Source organism: Centroberyx gerrardi, chromosome 12 (assembly GCF_048128805.1).
Source record: "Centroberyx gerrardi isolate f3 chromosome 12, fCenGer3.hap1.cur.20231027, whole genome shotgun sequence".
Taxonomy (NCBI): domain Eukaryota; kingdom Metazoa; phylum Chordata; class Actinopteri; order Beryciformes; family Berycidae; genus Centroberyx; species Centroberyx gerrardi.
The window spans coordinates 13,227,964-13,243,501 of NC_136008.1; the positions used below are offsets into that span (position 1 = coordinate 13,227,964).

At 43.8% G+C, this 15,538-nt stretch overlaps 1 protein-coding gene across 1 annotated transcript; it reads right to left on the reverse strand.

Annotated features, from left to right (window-relative positions):
* Positions 1 to 495: 495 nt before the first annotated feature.
* Positions 496 to 7,705, reverse strand: LOC139908884 (uncharacterized). The gene is made up of 6 exons (XM_071895742.1): positions 7,562 to 7,705; positions 5,340 to 5,689; positions 5,047 to 5,122; positions 4,482 to 4,560; positions 3,854 to 4,037; positions 496 to 3,741 (listed from the first exon to the last, which is right to left on the reverse strand). Exons 2-6 carry the CDS (start codon positions 5,685 to 5,687, stop codon positions 3,130 to 3,132), a joined length of 1,299 nt encoding a protein of 432 aa, XP_071751843.1. The 5' UTR covers positions 5,688 to 5,689; positions 7,562 to 7,705; the 3' UTR covers positions 496 to 3,129.
* Between the last annotated feature and the right edge of the window lie 7,833 nt (positions 7,706 to 15,538).

Here is a 15,538-nt window from a genome sequence, read left to right on the forward strand (position 1 = left end):
AGCTCTCCCCTTATATATAGGAGGTATTTACTCATTGACGTACCGTTGTAAACAATCAACAACGCTCACCCCCTCTACACATATAAACTCATAGAAACTACAGTAGTCTGTGCGGTCCGTAGTAGCAGCTGGTTGGAGGATCAGCCAGCCCCCCCACTACTGCCAGCCAGATTACTGAGGCTCAGTCTCACACACCCTGCCACCCCTCCTTCTCTCTACCCTTCACCCTCCCCCACCCCCCCAACACACACACCCACACACACCCCTCTCAAAATGTACAGTCTGTAAATCTGCACCCCATTGAGTCACACGTCTGTTTAGGCAGAGCCACTCTCCTAAAAACTGTTACTCATATCATATTAGTCAAATCTGTATCGCAAAAACATAAACAGGAACATTATGCAAATGTGTGAACATATGCAGAAATGTACAAACACACAAGACAGAAAAAAAGCCAGACAACTCAGCTTGTTTTTGTTTTTTTCAAAAATGTGTCATTTATTAAAAGATTTTTCCTTTTGTATCATTATTGAAAAAAGTAGCCAGAAGAGTAATATCATGTAAAGATGGGGTGAGAGAAAGAGAGAGAGTTAAAAATTAGAAAGAGAGATAGAGAGGGATTGTGGGAGATGAAGGAGAGAATCAGGGAGAGGGCAAGGGCAGACGAATGCAGCAGAGTGGGGGAGGGGAGGAGAGGTAGGGAGGAGAGAGGGAGGGGAACTACAGTCAGCTTTTACAATATAAGAGAAGGCAGTTAAAATAAACAAGACATATTATTTCTGACCAGTCAGCAGTGGTCGGCGCAGTAGAAAACATACATGAAAAAGACGTCAACAACAAAGAAAAAATAAGTGCAATTGGTTTCTCTGTCATACCACAACTGTATAAAAACAGGGAGTGGGGTGGAAGACAACCCCCAGCCACTGATCTGGAGTCAGCGTCTTACACATCACACCGTCACGGGTAGAGATAGGACGGGATAGGACAATCTGACCCTGGGTCTGTGGCTGAGGGCTCGAACACTCCTTACTCCAAAACATAGACAGTAACATGGAGGCTGCCATTGGCTCTGTGTTCACATGTGGTGCTTGTTGGAGGAGTCTGGTAAATATATTTCACTAATACTTTACAGAGGATTTCTCCCCTATCTAGTTAGGTAAGTAGTTTATTAACCACTCATACCAATTTTAAAAATATTTTAGGCTAATATGTACAATACTTTCCCAATATAGGTAAATCCAATCACATCACCAAAACCCATGCTACATTTAGGAGAATATTGTGAGCAGATTTTTCCAAATAAAGAGATCAGAATTGGAATTAGACTACCATAGCAGCAGAAGATGTTGGTGCAAAATAAAGATTTCCTCCCTTTCTTTATATGTTTCCTCCATTGTTTTTCAAGTTTTCAAGAGCACCGGATATAAGTGCAGTTCAGTCTATTCCTCTATTCAGCAGAACCAAATCAAAAGAAGGGTACACTTTCATACTACATGAAATAAATTAGCCACTGCTGTTGGTACATGTAAAAGTTAGAGTCGTAGGCAGTTTTGATATAGACATCAGAATACTATAGTTGGCTACTGGCTTGGAAGCAGTAGATAGTTTGTTGCTGTTGGTGCCAGAACTGTCTGTAACTTCACCCAACAGACAAATAGAAGCAAGATGAGAATGAAGACTACATGTAGGCTTTCGTGATTGACTGTGTATTGGTTTGTGTGAAATACAAGCAAACAATCAAAACGCAGTATGAATGCATTGAAAGCACCGAATGCTTTTCTGAACACATCCTATTTGGTAAAGGCACAGTAGTCCAATCATTAGTTTTCATTTCCTTCTTTTTCCTCAATGATAGCAATAAAAAACACAAACAAACTGATACAGCATCTTCCCAACTGCCTCTCAAAATTGTAGGCCAAACTATGCAAGTGCACAGCAGGCAAAATTCAGCTGCCCAATAAATAAATACAAACAATAAATAAATGCAGCGTCAGATCAACACATGAATAAATAAACTGTGGGACTCAAGTGTCATCTGTCTTTGAGTGGTCGTTATTTTTCCTCGGGCTGGTCTTCAAAGTCTATGTTGGATTTTCACGACGTTTCCAACTTCCCCCGTCCAGTTTGGGACCGGGAGGAAACGTCTGACCCACAGCATGACAAGTTCTGCGACCTCTGATCGCTGTGATGTCACTTCTCTTGATGCGTTGCCACAGATTCGCCAGCCAAGTGCCCAAACAGTTCTTGGATTACATTCGTGAGTTGATGACATCATTTTTTCCAACGGTCCCCAATGACTTTAACGCACCGCACGCGGACGCTGTGTTCTGTACACGGTATTTCTCATATCACGAGCTAAAAGGTTTTTGAATGACTTTGCCTCGTCACTATTCCTCTTCAAGCCGGACGCCTCTTTTCTATCTACAAGCGAAGATAAAGTCATACTTGTCTGCTGCCATAAGAATCAAATACAGTTCACTCAGACTGACCCTGTGTTACTCACTCTGGATTGAATCCTAACTGGAGTTATGACTTGAGCTTTCTCCCCATCACGATAAACCTCAGAAACTCTCACACTGAATATTGACATGAATTCACCTATTTGCAAATGGAGCGTGTGGCCCTCAAGTTCGATGTCTGCTGAAACAGTCATCTCTCAATATTATGATTCCTTTGATGCCAAGACGAAATCATTAGTTGCTCCTCCAAATTCTTAAAAATCTCTCCTCTGTGGCAGATCATTTAAAGACTTGGTCATTACTCAATAATCTGTAAACAGCCTTTAGGCTTTAGGTGTTCCTTCCCAACCCCCTCAACCACAACCACTATTGTGCAAATATTTAGATTATTATGTGATTATCAACACAGATTTGATACATATAACCCCATTTTGTCCCGTTGCTGTTTGAAACAACTGTTGTAATTGTGGTCTTGTCTTGACAGGGGGTTGCTTGCGCTCCATCATTTAAAACATTGTCCTCAACATCTAAGCGCCTATTCTTCCTCCCTTCCTCTCTTATATGCGTCTATAATCGTAGCCCTCCAGCCTCTTCCCCTCTTTCTGTCACAGCAGATTTAGCCTGGCGGTGTAGCAAAGCTAGACTGCTGGTTCTGTGCATGCTCAGTGCATCAGGTCTCGACGGGGGCGGGGCAAACCCTGGGCAAAGGCTTAAGTGTGACTGGAGGAGACTGGCTTTGGCCCTGACAGGTCTCTAAAGTCTCACTCTGACTTTGTTGCCCAGCAACAGGCTGGCTTTGGCACCGGATTGGCTTCTTTTGATTTTTGGGGTGCTTGTAGGGTGTGGTGGAGGAGATGGAGCTGTCTTGTGTGGCTGGACTGCGCCTGCTGCTGGGAGGAGGGACAGCAGTGACAAGCTGGTTTTCATTGTTACCTGCCACTGCGGCGGCCTTGTGCGAAGGGCAGGCCTTTGGTGGGGACAGGATGGGGGCAACATGGACCCATGTCAGGCTGGGTTCAGAGCACTGGCCTGCCTTGTAGTTGGATGGCTCGCCTCTTGCCTTGCTGTCATTGTCTTTTCCCTTTCTGTCCTCATCTAGCTGGCTGTCGCTGGCTGCACCCTGTGGGTTTTGGAGTGCATCTGATGCCAATGATGGAAGATGACTCTCCCCTCCATCAACGTCTTGCTTCTTCTTCATCTCTTCTCCACTGGTGCGAGGGCGCTTGAGGAGCACAGGGGAAGGTGTGGGGGAGTCTGTACCTGTCCAGCTGAGTCTGCGCTTCTGTAAAATGAGCAAGAGAATAAGTTTCCAGAGAATATAGTACTTTGTAGGAATATGCTTGTGTGTGTATGTGTGTGCTCACATGCACAGGCATGCATGCATGTGCTCTCACCTTGACAGGAATATGCAGCTGATCCCTGTGCTTGTGTGGAGGGGTGGTGCTGGGTGCATCCTGGGGGGAGAGATTAGGGGGTGTGGCGGAGCTGGAGGCTGCAGGGACAGAGAGGGTGGAGATCTGAGGAAACCAAAGCTTCAACATCATCTCCACCTGCAGCAGAGTGTTCAGGTACTTCTCCCTACAAAAACACAGAGAAAGCAGAAAGAGAGAAATAAACAGTGATGCACAGATAGGAATGAAATTGCATTATTGTGTATAACAAAGCTTTGGGGTTTATCGTCCTGCATAGATCTAGACAAAACTTTCATCTCATGTTTGAGGTTTCTCTGCGAGGCTGGTGAATGCTGTAATTCTACCTACCATAAGGACTGTTCAATAAAACATGAAACAGGAGACAGAGCTTTGAAATGGAAGACTGCCTCACTGGTCTTGTCCTATCATAACTACAATTTAATAATCATGTACACTCTCAAATCCACCTGTCTAGGTCCAGGTGGTTTGGCAAAAGGTAGTACTTAGTGAGGGAGGGCGGGACAAGAAGAGAAGAAGCAGTGGAGGACATGAGGCAAGGGGAGGGGGGTATTTTGGCAGTGTGGGTGGGACAGTGGGGATGACATCTTACCCGCTGTTGGGTCTCTGTAAAACCCCCACGATCCTCTGGATTCGGTCCATGGCAACGCTCTGCTGGAAACTACTCAGACCTGTCAATCATAAACATAATCTTCGAGTCAGCATTTGCATTCAGAGACTTGATAGTTACAAAAGATGCATGCAGACATACTTTCACTTTCTCTCTCTCTCTGTCACACACATGCACACACACACAAAAAGAGTCACTTAACACAAAGGTGGTGCTATGCGGCGCACTCTCAAACACACACAAGTACATACTGCTTTCATAGAGGAACAGCCTGCACACCACTCGCACTTGTGATATCAGTACACTGTGGCGTGGGAGTAAACCAGCCACTAGACAGTGTCTCTTCACACACACTGCACTGTAGACTACATCAATAGGCTGGGTCAATACAGACTGCTGCAGAAAGGAACGCTTTCTTTTGCACTGGATAGAGGCGGCTCGGGTCATATGTGCTCAGCGCATACAACTTACACAACTAGCGACTACAGTGTGCGCACATTCCCAGCTAAACACAGAGAGGTACAGGTAATGATGTAAGGATGCTTACCACGGTCGAATCGTCCCCTCTTCAGTCCATTCAGCAGCTCCAGAAGGGGCCTGACAAAACCCTGCAGCTCAGCACACTGACAGAGAGAGAGGGAGGGAGGGAAGATGGATTACCACTGGGTTCGGGATAGGCCTTGCTGTCTGAATGAGCTGCTGTGGTTCCCCCTGCACCCTTCCCCTCCTCTCGTACTGAACGTAACTCTTGCTCTGTCATCTCGCTTCTCACCATCCCCCCTTTTTTTCACCCCCCCACCTGTCCCTCTCCTCTCCCTGTCTGCAGCTGAACTCCCTCACCTTCTGAGCGAACAGCAGGTCTCCCTGGGACTTGGGGCTGCGGCCGGCGGTGTCGGTCTCGCCCGTCCTGATGCGAGCCCCGCGGCTGTTCTGCGACCTGTTCGACTCCTCCTCTTCCTCTTTGTCGGTGAAGCCGTCGCACGCCCACTGGGACCCGGGGCTCTCCGATCCCCCGCCTCCGCCGGTCGCCACCCCGCCCGCTCCGCCGATGATCATGGAGGGGGAGCCGTCAGTCAGGAAGACGTCGGTGTCGTCCTCCGCCTGCTCTGAGTCGCTGAACAAGAAGCTGTCACTGGAGCTCAGCGAGTCGAAGGAGGGCTGGGAGGAAGTGCTGCCCTGGGACTGCATCTCTGCCGAAAGGGAAGCAGCAGAGGTTCAGCATTAGAACAGAAACGTTATTATTACAGTCAGTTCAACTGAGAAACAGTGAGGCCTGGCTGCATGCCCGAAACCAGCGTGATCTAAGTTGTTACTCAAGTGAGAGGCAAGACAAATGGAGACAGGGAGGCAGATAGACAGGAAGAGAAAGACAGAGAGAGTGAGAGAGAAACATCATTGTAAAGCACTGCCTTCCATTTGGCACTACTCATACATTTTTTTTTTCAACCTCCCTCCCAAAAATAATAACCCCAATTATTCAAAATGGTGGGTATACCAGTGGCCTAGTTTAACATGGTGTAGAGTGCGACTGGGACTGGGGGTAGGCAGTAGGCACACAATGGTAGTGCATGTCTGGCTCCCATTGAGGAGAGTGGAGACCAGAGAGGAGAGTAAAATGTGAGGGGGAAGGGTGCTTGTAGAGTAAGCAGTAGTGGAATCAGAAAAAGGCAGTCTCTCTCTCGCTCTCTCTCACTGCCTCCAGCGCTCTCTCTAGCCCCTCCCCTCTGTCTCAGGCTTGCTCTCCATCCCCCCTTGGATTCACACACACTAACCTCCCTCTTTCCTCTCCGGCAGTGTTTCTGTATGCCTCTCATCTCTCTCTCTCTCTTTAGCTCATCCTGCTCATTATGCACACGAGCTGGTGCTCCTCTTTCCTTCCTGCTTCCAGCCCTCCTCCTCTTTTGCTCACATTTTACATTCAGTATCTCTGGCCATGTGCCTTTCTCTCTCTTTCCCTTTCTTACTCTCTCCCTGTAATCTAAGTCCCTTACTGGTCTGCTGGTCTCTGATCCCACTAATACACGGAGGGGGAAATTAGGAGGGGATCACAAGAACACACTCAACTAGTACACACACGGGCACAAATGTGTAAGCAGCAATGTTTATCAATATTACGAATAAAGTCTATAAACACACACAGACAAAAAAGAGCGAAATACACAGTGATAAAAATGTACAGTGTGCTTACACAGAGGCAACACAGCAAGAACCATTTACTGAGTCTACACAATATCTTAGTTTCAGGGACATAGAAAGCATTGATTTCAACATGCCTGCTCAACGGCATCACCATTAGGAACCATTCAGCTATTATCACAGACAAAATGTCTAGCCCCACACAGACACATTTTTAAACATTTACATGGCTTCTATATAAAATAGGCTAGTTGTTTTCTCTTAAAACTATCTGTCATCTAGTTTACATGTATCTGAGTCAACTGAAACATTGTGGAAACCACAGCTAGGTTTGGTCTTTATTCCTCTTTTTTCCATGCCTCTTTCATCTCGTGTTTATAGTCCATATAGGGGGATGATGATGATGATGATGATGATGATGATGTGTGTGTGTGTGTGTGTGTGTGTGTGTGTGTGTGTGTGTCTACACAGGTAGGCTATGGACCACAGAGGAATGAGGCTGCGTCTCAGGTGTTGGCTGCCTGTCTGGGTCCGTGAACCATGATGCCCACAACAGACACTATTCTACAGCGGCATCGGCATATAGCCTATATGCTTCCACATAAATTACTAAACCAATGCCGTAATATAACTTGAAATATCAGATTACGACCCTAATGTTTATAACAAAAAGGCAAATTACAATCATTATTTATAAATGTATATTGTATTGACAAAATAAAACCATTGGCAATCACACCTTATTCAATAATATTAGTAATAGAACAAAACAAATGATAAAGAATAGTCCCTATATTAACAAAGATTTCCATACAAATTGAAGCCTAACCCATACAAGATATACCGGGACAGGAAATTCCTCTAGGCGAGCCGGCCAACTTCGGAAATCGTTAGCTACAATACAACAAAATATGGGAGAAACTCACCTTCAATTGTGCAATATAAAAACAGCAGCTGCAGCGGCCACGGTTGGCAGAAACAATTTTTAACGGCTCTCTCCCGTACTTTGAAACGACAGATCCGTTACAGACTTCGGAGCTGGAGCAGCATCGGGGCGCCCAGCCTCAGCTCACACATCAACCGGCCGCTCATTGGCTTGTGTCTTTGCTAGCTCTTTCTCTCGGCAGTTTACGAGCGTCAACATGTGCACGGGTCCACGTGCCCGCATTCTGTGCGCATTCCATTGGCGGCCGGACTGACAGCGGCGCGCTCCATTGGCGGATTCTTCCAGCCAGTGATTGCTCTACTAGCCGGGGATTGGACGCCGGCCCGGGCACTCAAGGCCCTGCCCACTCATGTGTCGCTCGTGTGTGTAGGGCAGGGCAGCTCTACTACGGCGAACGGGTGTAAACACACGCACGCGCCACGGCATAGACTATACTGCGCCCCGGTAGGCCCGAGAGATGTACATTATGTTCTATGCATCTTCTTTATACAGTTATTCTGCACCCCCTCTCCAAAATATACGCACGCGCACACTGTGAACGCGCCACAATGTAAGAATCCTTATGCAATACAGCTCACCGATCATGATGGTAAGGCTATATTTGAAGAAATAACTGTGCTAATGCAGTGAGAACAAGTGGGCATCAGAGGAAAATAAACGAATTATCACCCTCGCTGCCCATCTTGTTTACACATGCCCACTAATAGATGATGCCCTTCTAACCAGGAGAGAGTAAACCTAGTGCAAAGACAAAAAATAATCTGGTAGGCTACTAGTTGTCTGGATTGTGCCCACGTGAATACACCAGTATAAATGGTAGCGAGACCCAGTAGCTTCTAGACAGACATAAACACTTTTTCCTTTGTTGTTCGCGTTTATTACATAGACTTAATAACGGCCCGTCTATCCAGAGGAAAATAGGCCTAATTCAAAGTCAGAAATGAAGTTGATGGCTGTCTGCATGTAGGCTACCCACGTTAATGCCGGGTAGCCTACATGACAACTCACCATCCAGCACAACATGTCAGTATCAACATGTGACATCCGAATTACTGGGATATGCTCTCCTCTACATGAGCGGACTTCTTCAACTCTAGTGTGAACTTCAAATCTAGTGTCAGAAATTACAGTCTCAAGGCAATATAATCGTCTCCTCACTGCCACTTCAGTGACAGGATTCAATTTCCACCATCAAACGATGTTGAATTAGTTGCCCATGTAGGCTACACCTCTCCCTCTCTCCAGCCTCTAAATAACACCTTTCGAGGGTAAATTCGATGTGTCGGTGTGTAGCCTATTGCGCATAGGATGCAGCACATTAGGCTACACATGAAAAACCAAATAAAAGACGTGACTTTTATAACACATTGCCTGGAGTTTACCTTTACCCTTTAATTTGCCTATAGTATTCCAATATAATTCCTATAGGGAGTTTTGCTGTGATATTTGTATAATATCACATTGGATTAGGCTACTATAGCATTTTTCGTACATTTCATTCAATGAGATTTGTACTTTCTGTATTTGCGTTGGTTGTCTTGTCTACCTCAACAAGCAAACAGGCTTCGCGGCCAAAATACTCAGTAACATTCCGGGACCTTCAAATATGCTATTCTCTTTGCTTAAAAAACTGTTTTATTTTAGATCACAAAACAAGATCAGTATGGTTAAACATAACAGTTAAAAAGAAAAGAGATAAATTGTACAATATTTTTGGTAGGCCTATTTTCATTTTTTATTACCCCCTAATGGCAGCATGGATGCTTTTCTCCATTGTTTAATTAAGATCACTAATACATCAAAACTTAAATGATGTGGATTTGACCATAATGGAGAGAGGCATGATGTATAACCATGTGAGCTTCCCCACCTCCTGTAGGTTACTACAGAGTGAACTCACTGACCTCCATTCACAACATGCTACATACTACCAGCATATAGCATCAGTATCTACTCTCGTCATGAGGCCTTAATTGTAAGTCAGTCATTTATTGGTATTTTTAGATGTGAAATACTGGGCTATAGCATGAAGAGTCCTTCGTGCCTCTAAGCGCCTTGCATGTCAGGGACGGAGGGCTTCCCTTCCCCCACTATACATCCAATATACACATGAACCCAACGACCCCTCTCCTCAACATACACAACAGGCTGTGTGTCCTTGTGTGATCGACAATACCTGTCTGAGCATTTTTACCATCTATAGTCACACAGTAACCTCATCACCAGGTGAGCAAAGTAGCCCCTCCTTTTGTCAAAACACAATATAGTTAACCTTTGGTAATAGTAAACCAAGGGGGGAGGTTTCTGTTTGTGTATACCAAGTCGATGGAAAAGGCTTACCCCCCCCCCCCTGCATTCCTCTGCAGCACATGAACCCAATGAACCTCCTCTGAGTTCATGGGTGCTGACGACCACCCCCCTCATTTCCATTTCTCCATCTCCCATCCCCCTTCCTCCCATCCCCCACCTGGAAACTGTGTGAGTTTTTCTCTCTCTCCATCCTCTTTTCGTTCCCCTCCCTTGTATTGACAGACTTGAGAATTCAATAACACGTTCTGTTTTAAGCCTAAGCCAATGGATGGAGCTTTTGTTGATGAACGGTCAAAGTGCAGATGCACCAAACTGGTACTTCAACGAGTTCATAATTTGGAGAATTGAGCCATGCTCATCGTGGGCTATGATGCACCTCCCAAATAAAATAAGTTATGTTGTGTTTGAAGTTACAATAAGGCTTTATAGATATAGGATACCGCTGAAACATGAGTCCTCAAGTGACATGGAGGGTATAGGTCAACACAGCTGTATCATGAGCCTACGCTAGTATGGTTTATGTCAGAGAGAGCTTTATTTCTTTCAATCATGTAGAGTATTATATTTTTAATGTTCCTCTGATGTCTTTAGCTGGAGGACACATGCAGTAAAGCCTTCCTCACAGTGAAAGCATGCAGGAGTTCAGGTATAGTCTAACAAACACACAGGTGTGGTGAAAGGTAGATGCCACAACAGAAATCTGATCCACCTGAGGGAAGACAGAGGGCTAAAGACAAACTAATGTAAACTGTCTACCCACTCGCTCTCTCTCTCTCTCTCTCTAACAGTTAAAAAGAAAAGAGAGAAATTGTACAATATTTTTGGTATTTTCATTTTTTATTACCCCCTAATGTCAGCATGGATGCTTTTCTCCATTGTTTAATTAAGATCACTAATACATCAAAACCTAAATGATGTGGATTTGACCATAATGGAGGATAGTGTGAGTCCTTTCTCGAGAGGCATGATGTATAACCATGTGAGCTTCCCCACCTCCTGTAGGTTACTACAGAGTGAACTTACTGACCTCCATTCACAACATGCTACATACTACCAGCATATAGGCGACACACACACACACACCCATCATCTGTCACTAATAGTATGTGAAGCAAGCATCAGTATCTACTCTAGTCATGAGGCCTTAATTGTAAGTCAGTCATTGTGGTGGGATTTATTGGTATTTTTAGATGTGAAATACTGGGCTATAGCATGGAGAGTCCTTCGTGCCTCTAAGCACCTTGCATGTCAGGGCTGGAGGGCTTCCCTTCCCCCACTATACATCCAATATACACATGAACCCAACGACCCCTCTCCTCAACATACACAACAGGCTGTGTGTCCTTGTGTGATCAACAAACCTGTCTTTGAGCATTTTTACCATCTATAGTCACACAGTAACCTCATCACCAGGTGAGCAAATTAGCCCCTCCTTTTGTCAAAACACAATATAGTTAACCTTTGGTAATAGTAAACCAATGGGGGAGGTTTCTGTTTGTGTATACGTAATAGACACCAAGTCGATGGAAAAGGCTTACCTCCCCCCAATGCATTCCTCTGCAGCACATGAACCTCCTCTGAGTTCATGGGTGCTGACGACCACCCCCCTCATTTCCATCTCTCCATCTCCCATCCCCCACCTGGAAACTGTATGTTTTTTTCTCTCTCTCCATCCTCTTTTCGTTCCCCTCCCTTGTATTGACAGACTTGAGAATTCAATAACACGTTCTGTTTTAAGCCTAAGCCAATGGATGGAGCTTTTAATGATGAACTGGGTCAAAGTGCAGATGCACCAAACTGGTACTTCAACGAGTTCATAATTTGGAGAATTGGGCCATGCTCATCCTGGGCTATGATGCACCTCCCAAATAAAATAAGTTATGTTGTGTTTGAAGTTACAATAAGGCTTTATAGATATAGGATACCGTTGAAACATGAGTCCTCAAGTGACATAGAGGGTATAGGTCAATGCAGCTGTATGATGAGCCTGCGGTGGTATGGTTTATGTCAGAGAGAGCTTTATTTCTTTCAATCATGTAGAGTATTATATTTTTAATGTTCCTCTGATGTCTTTAGCTGGAGGACACATGCAGTAAAGCCTTCCTCACAGTGAAAGCATGCAGGAGTTCAGGTATAGTCTAACAAACACACAGGTGTGGTGAAAGGTAGATGCCACAACAGAAATCTGATCCACCTGAGGGAAGACAGAGGGCTAAAGACAAACTAATGTAAACTGTCTACCCACTCGCTCTCTCTCTCTCGCTCTCTCTCTCTCCCTCGGTGTGTCTGCAGAGGCCTAGCCCCGTATCAGATTTCACCCGGAAACCAGGACAGCTGGGAGATAATTACACACTGCTGCCTCTCCTCTCTCACGTGCGCCGCACCTGTCTGTCTGCCTGGGTGTCTGTCTGTCAGCATCTCTCTCCCTTCTCTTTCCTCACCCTCCTCTCTCTCAACTACATTCATTCGTTTCTATTACTGACATGAAAGTTGAACAATTTTGACAAAGCAGAAAGGTAAAACATCAACAATGTTACATCAAACTCCCTTGCCTGTGTATTTGCATGCTGCTGCATGTGTGCCTCAGTGACTGGACAGTAGAGGATCTGGTCTCTCGCCCTCTCTCTGTTCAATTCAATTCAAATATGCTTTATAGGCATCTCTCTCTCTCTCTCAATAATTTAATTTATTTATTGCTATGACTGTCTATCAGAAACAGTATTGCAAAAATGTAAATTTTAAACAACAAAACCACAGTTTATACATTCTTCTCATATTGAGGTGATCGATTATTTGGTTTGAAAACTATACAATAGCCCAGTACATAATTATCAATATCTATACTAACATAGAACAATTCCAAAATGTTATCCACCCCTATCAATTCAGTTCAATTCAAGGTGCTTTATTGGCATGAAATACAAAACTTAAATTAAATTGAAATTCAAATGACAGTAATCAATGACAATCAATCAGTAATCATGACAGTGACAATGAACATTAAATATACAACTGATATGTCATCAAATTAGTAAATACAACCATGGGTTATTGTATTTACTAATTTATATTTGTTGTTGTATTAGTAAATACAACAATTACCTATCTCTCTCTTACAAGTGGTCTTATATTGAAATGGGGGTGATGAGATGGACTAGTCGGCACTTTCATAGCTGTCCCTCGTTAGCAGTCATGGACCAACCAGTCTTCAGCAGTGCTCCGCCTCATGTAAAACATTAGTTGTGGTGATACAGGACAACAATACGTTTTAATATATTTTGACCTTCACAGCATTAGGCTACATATACGTTATGAAAACAAACGCAGTAACGTCGATAAAAACCTGCCGTTTTCCATCTTGTGCCAGCACCGGTTAGCCGAAGCGTCTTTTCCTCCGCTCACATTTGCGGAGCGGAGACATGTGTTCAGCCGTATAAACAGAGGGCTGTTCACATGTCGGACTGATGCTCCGGTGGAGATTTGTGAATGAAACCACACGGCCACGCCCCTTGCAAATCTACGACCAATAGTATTTGAAATAGAATTCTAACCACGCCCCCCAAGCAGGCCGAGCGACCAATGGGAGGCCGGTAAAGGTTATGTCTGTTGCATAATGTGGCTCAACCGCTTCACGTTTGAGCGGGCCGGTACACGGTGTAGAAAGATGGGGGAGAGAGAGAGGAGATGGAGAACAAATAAAGTCCTTGTGATGAGTGGAAGAAAACTGTGTAGCAGTGGGCTGAGTTCATGACAGAAATGTTCGTCATCAATGAACCGTATTATTATCGATTAAAGATACAGACCTGTGTCATTAGTCATGGGGAGTAGCCTAACAGTTAGGCTACTTGCGGGATGTCAGTGATGAGACTACAAAAATGGTAGCTGTAATCCATTAGGTTGCAGATAGACCGTTGAAAAAAAGTAATCCGGATAAATAATAAGAAATAATGAAATAGCAGTAATCTTTGTATCAGATGCTAGATTAACACCATTCAAATTACAATATATAAATTGGAATTAACTATTCGTTTAATTTCATATTCTGGATTTTGAGAGAAAAATAATAAAGTAACCGAAATTATCACAATTATTTTCTAAATTTGAGTAATCCAATGGATTACTAATTGGAATAGGCCTACAAATACATATTCGTAATTAGTCATCTGTTAATAATCATTCTAGATCGAAAATTAAATGTAAAACCAACTACAAACACATCTATGTATGTATGTAGGCTATATGTATGTATGTATGTATGTATGCATGTATGTAGGCTATATGTATGTATGTATGTGGGCTATCTATCTATCTATCTATCTATCTATCTATCTATCTATCTATCTATCTATCTATCTCATGATACTAAATCCATCCACCTAGTCATCCATCCATCCAGCCTCTAAATAGATATTTCTTTTGCTAAGCACAATAGAGTAAGTTCATTATTCTAGAGCACTCCAGTGTTGCAACTTTCATAGTTTTATTTTAATATTTAAAGTCGATCCTTGACTCCAATGTGTGATGTAATCTAGATCAAGAGACACTTGGCTGGATTGCCTCTCGTTATAAGGAGTCAGAAACCAGCCCACGAAATGTCACATGGAGAGAGCTCCCCCTAGTGTTCAAAACCGACCAAGTCCTTCATAGTATGAAGACTAAAATTCAGTTTATGTAACCTTTTTGACTGAGACATAAGCTATAAGCACAAGCAACTCTAATCCTACATCTTTTGCAATTCATAGCCAGTCTTTGTACAGACTACAACAAAACAGAAACATTGTTCTCCATAAAATGATATATAATCCTTTATAATCCTCAGATATTCTTAAAAGAAACAGGGGGAAAAAGTCCTGTGAAAAGACATTACATTTTAGGGGATATTGGCTATTGTTACAGCTATGGTAAACAGTAAAGAAAACAATGTGACTATGAGAATAAAGATGACAATGACTCCTGAGAATAAAGATAAAGATATATAAATGGAGAGAAAATATATTAAACATGAATTCATTTTAAATTGGCTTTTGCTTACCCATGTGAAATGTCTTGTCCTCTTCCCTTCACTCTGTTGCTCTGTTTGTCTCACTTCTGGTCCATAACTATTTACTGAAAGACTAATGAGGGCCGATGAAGTTTATTGTCAAACTGAAACAATGTCCCTTCACCCATTACTAATGAAACAATTAGTCTACTTTATTTGTTGCTTGTTTATTTGAAGCTCAGACCAATTTAGCAACTCAGACACTTCTTGTCTCATTCCCCCTTTCTCTTGCCATCTCTGCATCACTTTACCCCTCGCTCTTTCTTATTCACTGTCCTCACCCCCGACACTTTCCCTATCCCTATTCTCTACTCTGTTATTTCCCATGCTGTACCCCCCCCCCCCCAACCCCCCCCACTCCACCCCCCAGGCTTTCTCAGCCCCACATTGTCTCTCTTTCTCTCTCTCACCCTCTGTTGTGTCACCCTCCCCTTTCAGTAACTAACACTGGACTCATTCCCAATCACTAGTCCCTCTTTGCACCCCCTTCTCTCTTTGCTATCTTGGCTCTCTCTCTCTCTCATCTCTCTCTCTCTCTCTTTTCTCTCATACTTTCTCTCTCTCCATCTGTCCCTTGCTGCGACCTGCACTGGTGTCCTGTGTGCC